The sequence below is a fragment of the Felis catus genome, chromosome A1, assembly GCF_018350175.1.
Source record: "Felis catus isolate Fca126 chromosome A1, F.catus_Fca126_mat1.0, whole genome shotgun sequence".
In the NCBI taxonomy this organism is placed as follows: Eukaryota; Metazoa; Chordata; class Mammalia; order Carnivora; family Felidae; genus Felis; species Felis catus.
This window is the reverse complement of record NC_058368.1, coordinates 172282304-172301258: the sequence shown is the minus strand read 5'-3', so window position 1 is coordinate 172301258 and position 18955 is coordinate 172282304. Positions and strand designations below refer to the sequence as shown.

Here is an 18955-nt window from a genome sequence, read left to right as displayed (position 1 = left end):
ATAAGTATGTATCTGTGTATGTATGCACACAGACACTCAAATCTAAGTTTTCAGTAGTTTTCCCAAAGAAAAAACACTGTCCTCAATCCAGTAAAAAATAGGGTCCTTCCAAAGCAGTTCAACTATTGCTATAAACATACTTTGTCCTTTGCTGATCTGCAGAGTTTATTGACTGTTTTCGCCGTTAAAGGTACTTGGTTTCCCTAGAATGGGGAATTCAATACCTGCTAAATTGGATCAGTATAAAAATTTATGAACAATGCAGGCCTTATCAGGGAACTCTTTTACTCCTGTTCATAGAATTCTCTGTGGGAGTTTCTGCCTCAGGGATCACATCAGTATTTAGTGCACGCTGAAATCTTAATGTCCTCTGATTAGCAGGATTTCATTGTTACACTGTCATCTCTTTCATGATGTGTCATTAGGATGCAACACACCTTGAAATTTAAGTGGGTGCTACCAGTTTATTGCAGTGTCTTTATTTTGTCTGTGTTTCTTTCCAAATATCCTTGTATATACATGCAATTTTGGTTTTCCATGAAAATAAAATAACACTATAAACAGTAAGAATTTGTTAACAGAAAGTAGTAAGCAACTTACTGGCAAATATTGTACTATAATACTTGCATAGTAAATTTTAAAAATCTATTAAGATTTTTTTTTAATTTAGTAAACTTAACAGATTTTTTTTTAATTTATCATTTTTTTTTTCAAAAAAAGGTTTCACCTATTACTGAACCAACCCACCAGTGCGGAAGTACAGGAACAGAAAAATTATTTTTCCAGGAACAGAAAAATCATTTTTCCAGCAAAAATGTCAATTGCCCAGGTGGTAGTGATACTTAAAGTGATAGGTATGAGCGAATGAGCTTGATAGAGCATGAATATGGGCGCCATCAAGTGTGAGCTTGATAAAGCATGAACATATGCACCATCTCACATGACCTTGATAGGGCATGAATAGGTACGCCATCTCATTGTGATTACTTGTAGACCCAGTTTGGTTTTTCTCCAGTGCCGCCTCCTGGAGCTGTACCTGATTTTATCACCAGTTTTCATCCAGATCCACAAAGGGATGGCTGGGGTGGGGGTGGAGTTCAGGTTCTGCTTTTGTTTCTTGGCCAGAAATCTCTGGATCCTCAAAGTCATGAGAATACACCGTGAGTAACAGTTAACTGCACATACCGCAATAATGAAGTTACAAGGAGAGAGCTCAATTTTTTTTTTATTTTTGAAGATCAGTTAAAGTAACCTTTTCTCCTATGTTCTGTTTATTTAGCTTTTCACCTACGCTGCAGTATTTTCCTCTTTACCTTGTAGGGTGTGGAAATAGCTGGAGATTAATTTCTCTCTGATAACTACCTGCGTGTGATATCAGCTGAATGGTCTTCTATTTCTCAGTGTTGGAAGTTTTAAAGAATTGATGTCCTTTTGCCCGTGCTAATTTTGCAATTCTGCTTTCCCTTCTTATAAAAAGAACCCTCTGTCGAGATCTTATCTTCTCAACAGTTTCATGGGTGTCTGGGAGGATCTCAGAAGGGCTAGGATAGTCTCTTGCAAATCAGGAGGCATGGCAGTTATGAGCCGGGCTCCGGGATTAGACAGACCGGAGCTTTATGCTAGCCCTGCCACTTCCTCGTTTGACAAGGTGCTGAACTTGTAAGCCTCAATTTCTGACCTCCTTAGATTGGGGCTAACAACGAAGCATACTCATAAGGCAATGTGAAGAATGATTGAGAAAGTGCATGTTACATGCTTAGTGTAGCACCTAGCACATAGTAAGTACCCACTTGTTAGTCATGTGATGTATTTTTACAGAAGCATATGTTCATGGATGGGTAGGACGGAGGATTGCTTCAAAGCTGGGGATGCCCAATCTTGGACAGCTCCCCTTTTTTGAGAGCCACCTCCCTGACCATTTATTTGAGACAAAGAAAGAGTGGCTTTAGGTGTGGCCACCTTCACGGTTAGTACCTGGGCCCTGCTTTGTGATTTGGTGCCATCACCTATGTCAAGCACCCTTGGATGGGGACAGTTTTTCTCCTATGAATGATACTCTCGTGTTACCATGTTGAAGAGGACTTAAATGCTGTTTTCAACAACTGAATTTCAACAGAGGTTTAAAAAGTAACTTGGGCCACTGATCTCTCGGTGAAAGTATCAGGTAAAAATGAAGGACAAAAAGCTGATGCTTTCTGAGTTGATGGAGGGCAGCAAAAAGTGATTTGCACGCAGTGAGCAAAATCGTAGATGATATTTAATGAGTTTTGAGTTTTAAGGCCACGAGCAACCTTTTTTGAAGTTAATACACAGCAGGCACTCCTAGCTGGAGTTCTAGCAATAAATCGGAATGTTCTAGCCCTGGAAGCCACTGAACAGGCCTGATTGTGTCCATCTGGGAGGCAACATTATCCTTTTGCCAGGGAATTTGTTCTTTGTGTATCTGAATTAGAGCACCCAGGATGTGGGGAGTCTTGGAGTGGAAGCTGAGTGAGGCTGCTTTCTCGTGTGCAGATGTCTCCTGCTATTTCCAAGGACAGGGCTGGGATACACACACTTATTCACTACCCGGGAGCTCCTGGATTGCCATATGGGAGAGTGGGAAAGAGGAAATGTGGATTTGATGAGCCTTGTTTCTCTGGGTCTGTTTCATTTCTTTACAGTGAGGGAATTAGACCAGATATTCTCGATTTCCCTCGCCAGCAGGAAGATTGCGTGTGATTCTGCGTGCTCTTTCAGTTTCTACGAGAACGATCTTTGCTGATCAATTCTATGTATAGTGAAGCTTCCTTATATGGTGAGCTTCAGCAGATTCTTTCTGGGACTAGTGGGCAAATAAAGTACGCAAAGCCCCAAGTGCAGAACTCAGCATGAGGCCTGGTCAGGTGGAATGTGCCAGGAACACACGCATATAGGTGTAAACCCAGAAGAATCTTAGAGACCATCTGGTACAAGCCCTTCTCAGAGGAGTGTAAAAGCTGAGGAAGTTAAGTGATTCCCCCAAATTCACACGGAATTCAGCTGACCACCAGCCCCAAATGTCATCACTGCTGCTCAAGGGCTTGCCCTGCCACCTCCCCGTGCTCCTCCCATCCACGGAGATCCTGCCCCTGCCAATGCATGCATTTGGCCTCTGACCTCACATCCACCCACCCACCCACATACATGCACACATACAGGCACAAGCATACGCATCCCACGAGCAAGGTTGAACAGTGACGTAATGATTTAGAAGTGCCAGCGAGGCCCATGGCAGAGATTAGAGCATCGAGTGCCTTTGCATTAGCCTCTGTTCCACTTTTTATCGGTTTTCTGCCCCTGACTGATTTTCTGCCCCACTCCGTGCCTGCGTTTCCTCATTTGTCAAGAGGTAACAATACCTGTTTCCCAGCATTGTGGCAAGGATTAAATGAGATACTGCACGAAATGCACTTAGCCCAAGCGGCAGTTCCCAAGATAGAATTCTCAAAGTATGCCTAAAGATTGGCATTGGGGTTTAGACACTGCCCTTTCTTCTGCAGGGCTCTGCAGCTGATTCACTTGGGTAATGTGTAGAAAACAGCAGAACCTGTCAAGAGCATGTACATTCAGTAATGTTGAGTTGTGCTGGTTTCTTCCTCTTTAGCAAAGAAAACAGTTCACTAGGTGAAAGAAGTTGGCACTACCTGTCGTCATCACTCAAACCTAAGCAAAAATGGGGTATACCTTGTATTTGGAAGGCAGGTGGCTCAAGTGGGACAGAATGGTAATTCCCATCATCATGCAGCAGAAAGGAAATAGAGGTACCTTGGCAGGGAATGACTTCTAGAACACCTCAGGCAGCACCAGAGCAAGTAAGAAAGAAAGAACAGGCACAGTTTGCCCTGGATGAGCTTACCTCCCACCGATGCAGGGAAGGCCGCCTCTGCCATCACACCATTAGTGCTCCATGGTGCCTGTGTCTGGATGGAGATTCTGGAATGAATTCATTCCTCTGTCTCAGGTGTGGCTATGGAAGACTTTGGCCCCTTTGAAGACAGTGTTGTTAAAGGGTAAACCAGAGTCCCAGAAAGATGGGTTAAAATGGCGGGTGTAGAATTTGGCAGCCTAGATTCAGGTCCTGGATGCCCTTCACCAACTGTGGACTTTGGGAAAAGTACTTGTCCCTCAGCAAACAGGAAACCCTGGGCTTCCCTGCAGGCCACAGAGCTCGAATGTGATGGCGAAGGTCCAGTGGGCTGATGCAGGGGAGAGTGCTGTGCAAACTGGATAGTGTGGGGACATGCTTGTTGCTGTTGCCAGTAGTAGCAAGGTGGAGAAGCACCTTACAATTGTAAATACACAGCGATGCTTCTGGAGACTCCTTTGAGTCACTGGGCTGCTGGCTTAAAAGGGCATCTTAAGAAGTGTGAAGAAGCCCTTTGTCACACAGCTAATATGTAACAGGAGAAGCATCTATCCATGTAGCCCAGGAGGAACTGTCACAAAGGCATTGCTGGCTTGTCACCCGGGCCTCTGGCGTCTGTCCTAGGCTAAGCAAGCCTGTTCTTAGAGCTAGTTGAATGATGAAATATTAGCGAAGTAATGTTTCATCCAAAAATAACAGCCATTTTGACAGTTATCTTGCAGTCAAATTTCCAGGTGGTTTAGTCTCATTTGGACACACACTATAAAATGAATGTGAGGCAGGTCTCAAAGCAGCCTGGGGACTTAGTGCCTCATATCTCCAGAACGATGAAGTAAGTATGGATTTATATCCGTCAAGCACTAGACCCACATTTGTTTAGAAAGTGTCAAGGTCCCATCCCCACCTTGCTTAGGCCTCGGGTAAAATTTTCACAGAGATTTAAGAGCCTTGGCAGTCAGTTGCTTAAGATAAACCTTAGGACTTCAGCAGAATCCGACAAAGCAGCTATGGTCTCTCAATCCTATGCTGATACCCACAAGGAAGTAAGCTGCTCCATGACAGGACCGGCTTACTCACTCATCTGAGTGTCCTACCCACTACCTTTGATGGGGCTTAGTCTGGGAAGCTTGTTGACTTGAAACTTGTTGACTTAAAACTTGGCTGGGAAAGGGAAAATGGGCCTTTGTTGAAAGCTTACCTGGTTCCACACACCACGTGTGAGTTATTATTTTTTTTAAGTTATTTATTATTTATCTTGAGAGAGAGAGTGTGTGTGAGAGCAGAGGAGGGGCTGAGAGAGAGAGAGAGAGAGAGAGAGAGAGAGAGAGAGAGAATGCCAAGCAGGCTCCATGCTGTTAGCACAGAGCTCGACACAGGGCTCAATCTCAGGAACTGTGAGACCATGACCTCAGCCAGAATCAAGAGCTAGACGCTGAACCGACTGAGCCACCCAGGCACTGCTGTGCGAGTTATTTTACAGATGCTGTCTCATTTGTCTCTATGGCAACCTTATAACAAAGTGATTAAATAAACTATCAAAAGGTAGTCCACCTACAAGTGGCATAAATGAGATTGGAATCCAGGCTTCTCTGGTTCTTTATAAATTAGGATTAGATTGACTTCATTTGCTAGAATACTTCAGCATAGTAGTGGCCTATACAACAGAATTCTGGAGTCAACAGTCCAAAGGTGGTAGGAGCAAGTTTTGGCTCTCTGGAGTATAGACCTCATCTTTAAGGAGGAGGATGGCTGCTGGGGCTCCATCTACCACATTCATGTACCCCAAGCAGCAAGGATAGGGGAAGAAAAAAAGGGTATGACTTCTCTCAGAAAGATTTTCTCAGAACTCCCACATAATATTTTTGCTTATGTCTCATTGGTCAGAACTTCATCATATGGCTACTCCTAGCTCCACCTGCAAGGGAGGCTGGCAACTGGGATGTTTTAGCTGAATGACAATATGACCAGCCCAAAATTAGGGTCTCGTTCCTGAGTATGAAGAGAAGAATGAATTGGGGAGGACACTAGCACAAACTCTGAACGTTATATATGTTTTTTTCTCTTTGGTTAGTGAAACATCTTTTAATGGTACTTTATGGGTCATATGTCTGAAGCTCTGAGTCAAGGTAGAGGGCATTTCCAAACTCAGAAGACAAGTAAAGAGATCTCAAAAAATGGTATACGTGTAATTATCCTATTACAGATATTTAACAATTTTGGTTACTTTTGTTAAATTTATCTTTCTAGAATTAAAACCCACTGTTAGTCCTTTTAAAAATTAGCCAGATAGGTGCACCTGGGTGGCTCAGTTGGTTAAACATCTGGCTTTTGAACTCAGGGTGGTGAGTTGAAGCCCCATGTTGGACTTCGAGCCGGGTGTGAAGCCTATTTAAAAAAGTATACCCCAAAAGACCTCTCGGCTTCTTATTTTTTAATACTTGCCTTGGCAGGACATAGGTTGTGTGATAATACTTGTGGTGTTGCTCTCAAACCCTCTAGCCTTTGAATTTGCAGGGATATCAGGAGGTCTGTCAGAATGAAGGGGAGCAAAACCCAAAAAGAAGGGAGGTCAAACTAGCTTTTGATTACTGAGTTATTGATGGGGGGTCTTCTTGTAGTGACAACTTAGCATACTTCATGCTCAGTCATCAGGCAGTAAGGGGGTGCCGTCAGCCCGATTCTAAGCAACATGTCTGTTTTATCCACTCTGCCCCCCACTCTGTAGTTAGTTTCTGTTGAGTAACTGTCAGCAACATTAAGGAACATGTGTATATTCTACTTTGTTGTTGTTTTTAATTTTTATCTTCTATCAGAAGAGCTGATTGATGGGGAAAGAAGATGCAGCCAGGAAGAGAAAGAACCCTTCATAGTTTTTATGCTACAGCCATCATGTGCAGAATATATAGCCACAACTCTTTTGTTTCTTTAATACAAAAGCCTCTTTTAAAAATAACACTTGGGGTGCCTGGGTGGCTCATTTGGTTGAGCTACTGACTTTGGCTCATGATCCAGGGGTTTGTGAGTTTGAGCCTCGTATCAGGATCTCAGCTGTTAGCATGGAGCTGGCTTTGGATCCTCTGTCCCCCCCTCTCTCTGCCCATCCCTCACCCATTCGTGTGTGTTCTCTCTCTCCAAAATAAACATTAAAAAAATTAAAAAATAATACATATAAATTAAAAAAAACTTATTAAACAATTCTAACTAATTCTAATTCTTATTAAACAATTCTAATTCTAGCTAATACGTTAGAATGTTTATTTTTCTGTTACATTTTTTTTCTTTTATAATCAGGGAAATACTTTAAAGTTTTCATCCACATAAAAAATTGAAAATTACTATCACATACAACATCATATAGCGGGGAAAGGACACTGGTGGCCTTGGTGCTAGTGTTGAGTTATCCATAGGATTTTGAGTAAGCAAGTCAATCTCTGGGTTTTAGGTCTTCACCGGCAAATGTGGAATGGGAGATGTCAAGTACCCAGGGCCCTTTCCCCAAACAACTACGATTATGACCCATGAGAGAGTCTACAAAACTTATGTGGCATCTGTGGCTTCTTAATTTGGAGTTTATGGAAAGAGTCCAGAGTGTGTTATCACCATAATTAGGTGAAATACATGCATCAACCCCAAATTTATATTCTTCTCTAAGAGAAGAATCTGTCACCTACATGGATTCTTAAGGAATTTGTGACCCAAAGAAGGTGAAGAACAACTGGTCTACTCTCATTTCATAGAGAGGCATCTTCCATCCAGGAAAACAAAGAGACTTGGCCCAGATGCACATCGTATGGATCTTCCTGGCAATCTGGAGAGCTGATAGGCCCAAAGGTGTTATCTGCTCCAAGCTGGATACTCTCCCCAGTAGGGATGACCCCCTGGACCCTCTCTGCTGTGTGCTTTGATGGAAATAACTACTCTGTGTGTCTCCTCATCTGGCCCAGTTTATGAAGTTAGTGTGGAATGTAGAGCTTCCTCTGTCAACCTTTCCCTCCTAATTCTCCCCCAAGTCCTTCAGGTTGTCCTTCCCCCAGAAGTAGGAGGGAGATGTGGGAGAGAGGAGGCCTGTCTAGGTTTATATAGTTGGGATCTTTGTTTCCACTCCTGTATTTCTTAAAGAACATTTCAGCTCCCCAAGTATTTTATCCTTCTCTCCAGAGAAGTGGTAAAGCCTCTCCCAAGACTCGACAGAATGTGTAACAGACCACAATGTCTGACACTGAAAGAAAATTCTCAGATTGACAGTTCAGAGGCAGAGGGGGCAACCCAGCTGTCTAAAGGAGTGAATTTGAGTCCCTCTCCACCCTCCTGGAAGCAGAACAGCCTCAAAAAGATTGTACAATGGGAACACTGTGGTATTTGTGCTGAGAATTCATCACATAAAACCTTGTATCTGAAACCCAAAGTGACCTTTTCCTGGGCAGCCGTAGCCCTACACGAGAAGGCAAATACCACCAGATTGCCTGACATTTCTTTTTTTAAATTTCAAGCATTCCTAATTTCAAATCGGCTATTGATCTGTTGGTTTGCAGCCCTGATGCCATTAAGCGAAGTCACATTCACTGCTGTTCTAGTCTAACATAAACAACTGCTTTGATAGCCCAGACTCTGCCCTGTACATCCTTGTCCCGTACTCCCCCTCGCCCCCCAACAAACCTACCAGCCAACATGCAGTTGCAGAAAAGCATTTTCTAAACCTGAAATTAAAATCTTCAAAGTTGAACTGTGTACTGTCGTGCCACGTTCATCTTTAAAGATCATGTTTATTTGCTCACTCCTTTAACTCCCTCTTGGCAGAAGCTACTAAAAACCTGCAAGGAAGGAAGGTTTGTTCTGATTGCAGCTACTCACCCAAACATAGTGTACAATTCAGCTGGGGAACAGTCTGAGTCCCCCCCTGGCACTGGTGATGAAGACCGATGAGAAGTAGTGACTCAAAGGGCCAAGAAGGTTGAAAGGTGTTGCTCTGGGATCAGTGTGTTGAACAGATCCTAAACAGATCTGTTTAAGCCATTGGCCTGGAAGGCCACAAAAGGCAGGTGTGGTAGCTGTTGGTGCAGCTGCAGCTCAGTGTTTGGGCTTGGATGTTGAGCAGATTGAGATCCCAGAAGTGCAGGGTGGTACCCCTTTGCTACTGCGCTGAAGAACATCACTTGTAGCTCCTGTTAACCTGAGGATGTTGGCTGGGGACAGAGATCTGGAGGGGTTCTTTGTTTGTCTTTTCCTAGCATCCTTATCAGCATTCTAGTTCTACGAGAGGGTCTACTTGCCCAGAAGGAGCATCTAGTCAGGGTAGTCTGTGTGGGGGACAATGAGGAAAGATGAGCTGGCAAGGACCACTTTAAGAGGTCCTGCGGGGGGGGAAAAAAGACCTCTCCCAGTTTTTCTTAATATTCAGCCCCATGGTCTGTCTGTACATGCGGCAATATGGGTGATTGAACTGCCCTATTCACCTTTCATAATTCCCAAAGGTAAAAAGCTAATTTGGTTCTCCCTTTTCCTTGCTGCTCAGGTTGAGAATCAGGCGACCCCACACCAGCTCTTAATCTCATTCTCACTGAGTAACTCAGTGAAAGCCCTGAGAATGAGAAGCGTTGCTCTCTGTCCTGATTTAACCACCAAAATTAGGTCCTGCTGCCCACACATAAATCTCCCCCCTGTTACATTTAGGGTGACCATATAACCTGGCTTGCCTGGAAGACACCTGATTTAATAGCACCCATTGGAGATGATGCATTTTTTTAATATGATCACACTAATTACAAGGAATGAAGGGAAGGAATGTTTCTGCCAAAGGATCTAACTTATCTTGTGCTCCTTTCTTTCTGTTGCCACAGCTCCACTTGGCAGCCCTGGCATCACTCAAGGGAGATATAGTGGAGCTTAATAAACGTCTGCAGCAAACAGAGCGGGAACGAGACCTTCTGGAAAAGAAATTGGCCAAGGCACAGGTAAGGGATCTGGAAAGTTTTTAGAAAACATTTGTATTTTTTATTTTAAGATAAAACACGGAGGGGCGCCTGGGTGGCTCAGTCAGTTAAGCATCTGACTCTTGATTTTGGCTCAAGTCATGACATGTCCCATTATCCTTGATTTGTTGAAAACATGCTTTCAACAAATGAAGAGCAGAATGCTTCATCTTTCCATTAACATTTTTCAAATTCATTAATTACCTATAATCCTTGGAAATTGCCCAGTGAATTTTTAAAAATAGTATTACGAAATTGTGGATTTAAACATATTTGGGTTTTATTCTGTTGTAATTATTTTCCTTACAGAAACTCAAATCGTATTATCTTTGGCCAGTATGAATGTCTTGATGTTGGCTTTGAGTCTTTTGACATGAGTCTGGTAGTTACTCCAGACTCATCTAGTGCATTTTTTGTCCCAAATCTGGTAGTGACCATTCCCCAAGTAGCTCTTGTTTCTCTCTGCAGAAAATGATACTTCAGTACCACAGTCTGGGTGCAAAGGTTGCTTACTGCTTCTGGGTTAGTCATTGTTTTCAAGCTTGCTTTATTAGACACAGCCAGGGAATTCTTTATTCCTTATTTATTTAGATATTAATATTAAGATAAAATACTTTAGGAGTTCATACTAATAGCTGCAGTTTAAATTCGGATTACAAAGGCACTTTTTATTTAGCTTCTTGTATGTTTATCTGTATCTCCTTCCTTTCACGCTAAGAATCCTGGTTCTTAAGGTTTCAGAGGATGATTGAATTAGAATATTCTGTAATTACTTACTTGCTTCATTCCATAGTATATATGGTTTCAGAATAGGGGCGCCTGGGTGGCTCAGTCAGTTAAGCGTCCGACTTCAGCTCAGGTCATGATCTCGCAGTCTGTGAGTTCGAGCCCCGCGTCGGGCTCTGTGCTGACTGCTTAGAGCCTGGAGCCTGTTGCAGATTCTGTGTCTCCCTCTCTCTCTGCCCCTCCCCTGTTCATGCTCTGTCTCTCTCTCTGTCTCAAAAATAAGTAAGTAAACGTTAAAAAATAAATTAAAAAAAAAGAATATTACTACCACTATGACAAATGTAGTTCCTGAGAAGAATTTAATTTGGTTTTTTTGTTTGTTTTTGGTTGCATTATGCTCTCTTCACTCCTCCAGTTACTTGGAGTGGATACTATCCAGTGGATAGTTGTCCTCTATCCACCCTGCCTGACCATATGGCCATTGCAACTCATATTCTTCCCTTCTAGTCCTCATTTGGTCTTCGACAAGTAAACGTATATTTCATGTTTACTATGGTCCTTATGTCAATGTTCCTCTGTTTGTTTATTGCCTGAAGCTTATTTTCTAGTAGATTCTTCAGGGAGGGCTCAGGGGAATAATCTTCACCAAGCTCTTGCTCATTAATGATGGTGCGTGTGTGCCCTTTGTACTTGAAAGGCATTTCTGCTAGATATAAAACCCTTGGCCCATCTTTTCTTTACTTGACTATGTCTCCTTATTCTTTTATTCAACACAGAGCGTTGCCCTCAAAGTCTGATAATACAGCTTTCTTTGCCTCACAAGACACTTAATCTAGACATCCATGACATATTTTTTCTTTATTTACTAGAGTAACTTTTTTTAAAAGCTTTTATTTTTGGGTAATTTCTATGCACAGGGGAATAATCTTCACCAAGCTCTTGCTCATTAATGATGGTGCGTGTGTGCCCTTTGTACTCGAAAGGCATTTCTGTTAGATATAAAACCCTTGGCCCATCTTTTCTTTACTTGACTATGTCTCCTTATTCTTTTATTCAACACACAGCGTTGCCCTCAAAGTCTGATAATACAGCTTTCTTTGCCTCACAAGACACTTACTCTAGACATCCATGACATATTTTTCTTTATTTACTAGAGTAACTTTTTTTAAAAGCTTTTATTTTTGGGTAATTTCTATGCACAGTGTGGGGCTGAAACTCAACTCTGAGATCAAGAGTCATACACTCCACCAGCTGAGCCAGCCACAAGCACCCCTACTAGAGTAACTTTTTTTAACCATGTTTATTTATTTTTTTAATTTACATCCAAGTTAGTTAGCATATAGTATAACAATGATTTTAAGAGTAGATTCCTTAATGCCCCTTACCCATTTAGCCCATCCTCCCTCCTACAACCCCTCCAGTAACCCTGTTTGTTTTCCATATTTAAAAGTCTCTTATGTTTTGTCCCCCTCCCTGTTTTTATATTATTTTTGCTTCCCTCCCCTTATGTTCATCTGTTTTGTATCTTAAAGTCCTCATATGAGTGAAGTCATATGATATTTGTCTTTCTCTGACTAACTTCGATTAACATAATACCCTCCAGTTCCATCCATGTAGTTGCAAATGGCAAGATTTCATTCTTTTTTTTTTTTTTCAACGTTTATTTATTTTTGGGACAGAGAGAGACAGAGCATGAACGGGCGAGGGGCAGAGAGAGAGGGAGACACAGAATCGGAAACAGGCTCCAGGCTCTGAGCCATCAGCCCAGAGCCCGACGCGGGGCTCGAACTCACAGACCGTGAGATCGTGACCTGGCTGAAGTCGGACGCTTAACCGACTGCGCCACCCAGGCGCCCCGAGATTTCATTCTTTTTGATTGCTGAGTACCACATCTTCTTTATCCATTCATCCATCGATGGACATTGGGGCTCTTTCCATACTTTGGCTATTGTTGATAGCGCTGCTATAAACATGGGGATGCATGTGCCCTTCAAAGCAGCATACCTGTATCCCTTGGATAAATACCTAGTAGTGCAATTGCTGGGTCATGGGGTAGTTATATTTTTAGTTTTTTGAGGAACTTCCATACTGTTTTCCAGAATGGCTGCACCAGTTTGCATTCCCACCAACAGTGTGAAAGAGATTTCTCTTTCTCCTCATCCTTGGCCAACATCTGTTGTTGCTTGAGTTGTTAATGTTAGCCATTTTGACAGGTGTGAGGTGGTATCTCATTGTGGTTTTGATTTGTATTTCCCTGATGATGAGTGATGTTGAGAATTTTTTTCATGTGTCAGTTGGCCATCTGGATGTCTTCTTTGGAGAAGTGTCTATTCATGTCCTTTGCCCATTTCTTCACTGGATTATTTGTTTCTGGGTGGAGTTAACTCTTAATTTTAGTCATCCTGGTTTGATATTATCAGATTTTCTGTGTATTCTTTTGATTATCTCTTTTAATCTTCTAATGTCAGGGAAGTTTTAAACATTTATAGAGTTGAATATTAGTTCTGTTCTCTTTGATTTTTTTCTTCAAGGATGCTTATTATTTGTATGTTAGATCGTTTTTGACTGTTTTCAGTATCTCACTATCCATATCCTATCTCTCCCTTTGTACTTGTTTTTTCCTGTTGTCCATCTAATATTTGTTTTGGGACATTATATGTTGTGTTTATTCTCTCTTGTGTGCCTTCTAGTTTAGTCTTTATTCCTGAAATGCGTTTTTATTTATTTCTGATTTTTGTTTGTGTTCTGTTACTGAGTTTTTCTAATTCTGAATTACATTCTTTCATGTCTTATGTCATTTTATTTCCTTCAAGTCTTTTGGCTTATTTTGAAATAGTAGGCTATTGTTTGGGGCTTTTGAGGGTGGGGAGAGATGTTCCATTTTTGTGGTATGCTTTCATGGTATATAGGGATATTATTCTACTCTTTTTTTCTTTCTTCTTATAACTTTATATGGAATTTGACCTCACTACTTTTCCATTTTTTATTTTTATGTGAAAAATAGTTTCCTTGAACTTTTAGGAGGCAGGATTTAAGGTGGCTTTATAAGTTCACAAGGCTTAGTCTCCTGTTGTTTTCATTTTGTCAAAAATAAGGCAGACCGCTCTCTGACGCTTCCTAGCTCTTTTCCCCTCACCTACTTCTATTTGGATCTATTCCTTCTTTTGTCTCTGTTACCCCATTCTGTTCAGTCCTTTTTTTTTTTTTTTGAAGTTTATTATTTATTTTGAGAGAGGGGAGAGACAGAGAGGGAGAGGGAGAGAGAGAATCCTAAGCACGCTCTGCACTGTCAGCACAGAGCCCAGTGCAGAGCTCAATCCTGAGAACCGTGAGATCATGACCTGAGCTTAAATAAGAGTCAGTTGCTCAACTGCCTGAGTCAGTTCAATCCTGTTCAATCCTGATCCCACTGTCAGCAGTTTCTCCTCCTAGAAGCAAGTCCTGGGGCCAGTCTTGCAAGTTCTCAAGGACTAGCTGCTTTAGCTCTTTCAGATCTTAGTGTGGACCCCTTCTTTATTTACTATTGGCTCAGGCAGAAGCTTCCTAGTGTTAGCTACTGTTCTTTAGTTGGCCCTCATCACTTTCCTATGTATACTTACTGATTATTTTGGGGTTTTCCAGTTCTCAAGTCCACCAACCTTGTTGCTTCCCTCTGCTTCTGCCCACTCAGACACCCTTCCCGGCTTGTGGATAGTGTGGGTTTGTCCTTCCTTACTTGTATTTTGTTGCTCAAGAGGATACCTTGCCTCTAAGCTTTAGTTGTGCTGCATAGGTGCTCTGTTTTCACGTGGGAATTCAAGAGAGATCTAAAAACCAGGCTGCCAGTCATTGGTCTAGATGACCTATGGAAAGTTTTGAAAACTCATGTCTCATAATCGTAGATGGTTTGAGTATGGAGGAAAGACCCTTTATACTTGAGATCATTTACTTCCACATTTGTCAGGCATCCCAGAGAGGTTCTTGCTTAGTGAAGGTCAAGTGAATAGCTTAGCACTAGAGCTAAGACAAGGTCCCCAGTGTTCTTTCCTCATATAGGATGTTATTCAGATCAAAATTGTCAGTTTGTACTTAGGTGAAGACTTAAAATATTTTCCTTCTGATAGTAAAAGTAATAAAAATATGATAGGAAAAATTGGAAAGAAAGCATTGTAATGTTTCAGTAGTGGGCCCTGGTGAATTAAAACATGTTTTAATGTTTGTTTGTTTGTTTCATAAGGGTTTTTTGAGAGAGTGATTATTTTTGTATTGAAGAAAAATACAGAATAGTGTTAAGTGACCATGTTTTCTAATTTACAACCATCCAAAGTCAACTATTGTTATTAGTTCTTATCAGTGAGTATTTTTTTAAGAGGAAAGAAATTATGAAAGCCCTTAACTGGAAGCTGACATGTACTACAGCCTTGGATTTTTAAAAGATGACCAGGAGGGTATTTATTAAAATGTAAGTCTACAAAGACAGAACATCTTGTGCAGAGGATGGTAGAGGATAATGGAAAACTTTTTTCTTTGCTAGATCAAGGATTGAGTCAGCTCCCTTTTAACTTACTTATGGCTAAGATAATCTTATGTAAGAGTTTTTGGTGGCTCGTTATATCATAGTGCCATTAATTGACTCTATCCTGTTTGCATTCTTACACTAAATATACTTAAAAATTATTCTCTGTTCCTTTCAATGGAGATGTCTCCCCAGTTCAGATACTGGGACCCAGAAAGAGAACATGAAAAAAAGGTCAGACTCGCCAGTCTCCTATCTTTTATAAAGTTAAGATTTATGCAAGAAAAAATAAGAACAATGAAATGGCTGTGCCACGCTTCCTTTGTTATATGCCTTGGTGAGTGATTGATGTTTGAGGCTTGACCAGATTGTGGAAGAGCAAGTTCATGCATACATTTATGCTCTGTGGCTTTAGTAAGTTTTACCAGCTCTCTAAATACTATGGAACCATGATTAAACTAAAACGCAAACAGTGGCTGTATTCATTAGTAATTTGCAAAAAGAGCTTCAACATCTGTTGAGTCACTATTGATGGTGACACTGGAACTAGATGAATACAAAAATGTTTATTATACGTGGTCATAAAGTCAACCTGCCAGTAGAGTTCTAAGAATAAGGAGCTTATATCAGTGTGATGGGGAAGGCAAAGTACTTCTGTGTTTATTTTCTATTGTTGTGTAATAAGTTACCACAAAAACTGGCTTTAAAGAACACACATTTATTAGCTCACAGTTCTGTGCATCAGAAGCTCAGGTATGGCTTAACTGGGTTCCATGCGTGTTTGTAATCAAGGTGTTGGCCAGAGCTGAATACTCATCTGAAGCCTCAACTTGGGAAGAGTCCACTCACCCATGTCCTTGGCAGAATTTATTTCTTTGTGGTTGTAGGATTCAGGACAGTTTGTTTTTTCAAAGCCATCCATGCAGAGAAAGATTCTAGAATAAGTCTGCTGATAAGACAGTCTTACATAATGTAATGGGAGTGATGTCCATCACCTTTGCCACGTTGTATTAGTTAGAAGCCAGTCACTGGTCCCATGCAGGCTCAGTAAGAGGGTATCACACAAAGGAGATTCAGGGATCATAAGGGCATTTTGGAGGCTGTTCATCACAACTTCCTGGGGGATTTGATTAACAACACCACTATTAGCTTATGCCAGTAGTGATAATCACCATACTTCTTGAGCTATATTTGTGCCAGGCGTGTGCCAAGCATTCTGCATGCTTTATCTCAGGGAGTTCTCATAGTGACCTATGGTGCAGGTACTAATAACATGGCTGTTTTATGAATGAAAGAATTAAGGTTTAGGGAATTTGAGTATCTTGCCTGAGATTATGTAGCTAGAAAGTAACCAAGAGTTAGAATTTGAAGCCAGGTTTTGTGGGAATCCACAGCTGTACTGATCCCTGTATGTCTCTTAAGCTGCCCAGGCTGCTCTTAGCATCCAGAGGGGATCTCGAAGTCACGAGGAGGGGATGATGCACAGGTCCATTTGGTTTAAACATCCCTTCCATCCCAATCAAACAGGCGCATAGACACATGCGTGCATTTGCACCAACATTAAATAGCCTCATAGGGAACAGCCTTGTGGGAAGCTGGCAAAGATCATATATAGTACTAGTTTGATGCTTTCAGCATATTTGCTATTTATTTAGTACCAACTGTTTTAAATTGCTGCATTTTTAAGTGGTATAAAATGATAATTCAAACAAGCTTTTCAATCCCTTTGAAATGAAGTCAGTCAGTAGTAATACAGACACTTTCTTGTTTAAAGTTTTTTTTTTTTGAGTTTTTTTTTTTAATTTTTTTTCAACGTTTTTTATTTATTTTTGGGACAGAGAGAGACAGAGCATGAATGGGGGAGGGGCAGAGAGAGAGGGAGACACAGAATCGGAAACAGGCTCCAGGCTCCGAGCCATCAGCCTGGAGCCTGACGCGGGGCTCGAACTCACGGACCGCGAGATCGTGACCTGGCTGAAGTCGGACGCTTAACCGACTGCACCACCCAGGCACCCCTTTTTTGAGTTTTTGAAAGAGCATGCACATGTGTGAGCAGGGGAGGGCAGAGAGAGAGAGGGAGAGAGAGAATCCATGCTAACAGCATGGAGCCTAAAATGGGGCTCGATCCTGCAAACCATGGGATCATGACCTGAGCTGAAATCCAAAATTGGACACTTACCGAACTGAGCCAGCCAAGCACTCCATAAAGATTTTTTTAAAATGTTTATTTATTTTGAGAGAGAGAGAGAACAGGGGAGGTGTAGAGCAAGAGAGAGAGGAGAATCCCAAGCAGGCTTCACATTGTCAGCATAGAGCCCAGCATGGGACTCCGTCTCACGAACCCATGAAATCGTGACCTGAGCCAACATGAAGAGTCAGACGCTGAACTGACTGACCCACCCAGGCGCCCTCAGAACACTTTCTATTTCTAAGCCCTCTGTCTTTGGAAAGCAAGTCTTCTGAATTTTCTGCCTCTTGGCTTTTAGGAAGAAAACATAAATAGTTTTCATTAAATGTAATGGAGAGAGTCCTTTCTTATCTCTTTTTCTCATTGTATGAAATACTTACAGATGTGGTTGGCATGCATTCTCTGTGTCAGGAATGTTCTCTATTCCTTTCTTACTGGTTTTATACTTTTCTTTGGTAAATTGCTCTTGCTGTTTTGCTCATCAAAGGCATTTCCATTTGTGCTGGGCCTCTTTGTTTAGTTGGCCTTGTTCCTCCCACCTTCCCCTTGGGAGGACCTGGGCCAGGCCTTAGAATGAAGATGAAAATACCCTTAGTAATATTACTGAGACCAATCTATTGTGATCCTGAGAGAGTAGCATTACTTCTTTGGGTATTTTAAAAGGGAGTGGTGCTGACCCCCTTCCCCAGGACGGTTGAGAGGGTTAACAGATGAATGATGGCATTGCAGTTTTCAAGAATGGAGTTCATAATGCTCTTAGGTTTGACAGCTGAGACTAATGTGATGATTAAAGATCAGTGGCCTCTGTGGGGGTAAGATAAAACCCAGTGAAGAACATTAACAAAACCATAAAGCTCCTTAGCATCAGCACATTGCACAGGGTTTTTCCAACAAGGGCTCAAGTTCTCAGACCAGTCTGTCTCAAGGCTGACTCATGGTTTTATCCCTGGATTGCACCAATAGCAGACATGAGACTAAAGGGTTTTATTCTTGGTGGTTGTAATAATACTGCTTGTTTTTAATAAACATTTTTTGCATATAGGCAATTTCACCAATATATGTGGCTAGACATAAGTATTTATATAGATTTTAAATTTGCTTCATCAAATTGGAGAGCTGATACCTAGGGAAAATGCTCAGAGTATACATTAAGTGTCAGGATGAAATTCAGGAAAAACGCAATTTCATCCTATCCAACCGCAGTCTTTTTTTCCTTGCCTTTCAGACCAACAGTTGGTAGTTGTAGGAGCAATCCTAATGATTCTGACCTCCAGAAACTCATGGCAGGCAAGATGCTGCAACCGCAGGCTTGCTTTCTCTGCTGTATTGCAGGATCAGTCCAAAAACTGATGAATACAGGCTGGGAGGAGGGAGAACCCTGGATGCAATTCCCTGGGATCATAGGCAGCATGTTGTTTGAGACCATTTCTTACTTTGTTCGACTGAAATCATATGGAACGTTTGTGTATGGTGAAGAGAAGAAAATAATTTCTCACTTGGAAGTTTTGCAGGAAGAAGCTGCCATTCCTCCCTGTTAAGAAAGTCATCGCTGAGTAACTGACTTGGGCAGCTAACGCTGGCTTTATGGGAACTGGAGGGATCTAGAATGTCCTGTCTTACAGCCCCGTGTGTCTGCTTTTTTATTTCGGTGCTCCAGGGGGTTGAGATGAGAATTGTCTGGGTTTTCTACT

General features: G+C 41.7%; 1 protein-coding gene across 5 annotated transcripts in view; it reads left to right on the top strand.

Moving 5' to 3' along the window:
- MCC (MCC regulator of WNT signaling pathway) overlaps nucleotides 1–18955 on the top strand; it is a 431948-nt gene that overhangs the window by 308242 nt on the left and 104751 nt on the right. For all 5 annotated transcript variants that reach the window (XM_045034744.1, XM_019838097.3, XM_045034751.1 and 2 more), the window contains one exon: nucleotides 9724–9837. In XM_045034744.1, coding sequence (XP_044890679.1) covers nucleotides 9724–9837 — 114 coding nt within the window. The remainder of the gene's footprint in view (nucleotides 1–9723; nucleotides 9838–18955) is intronic.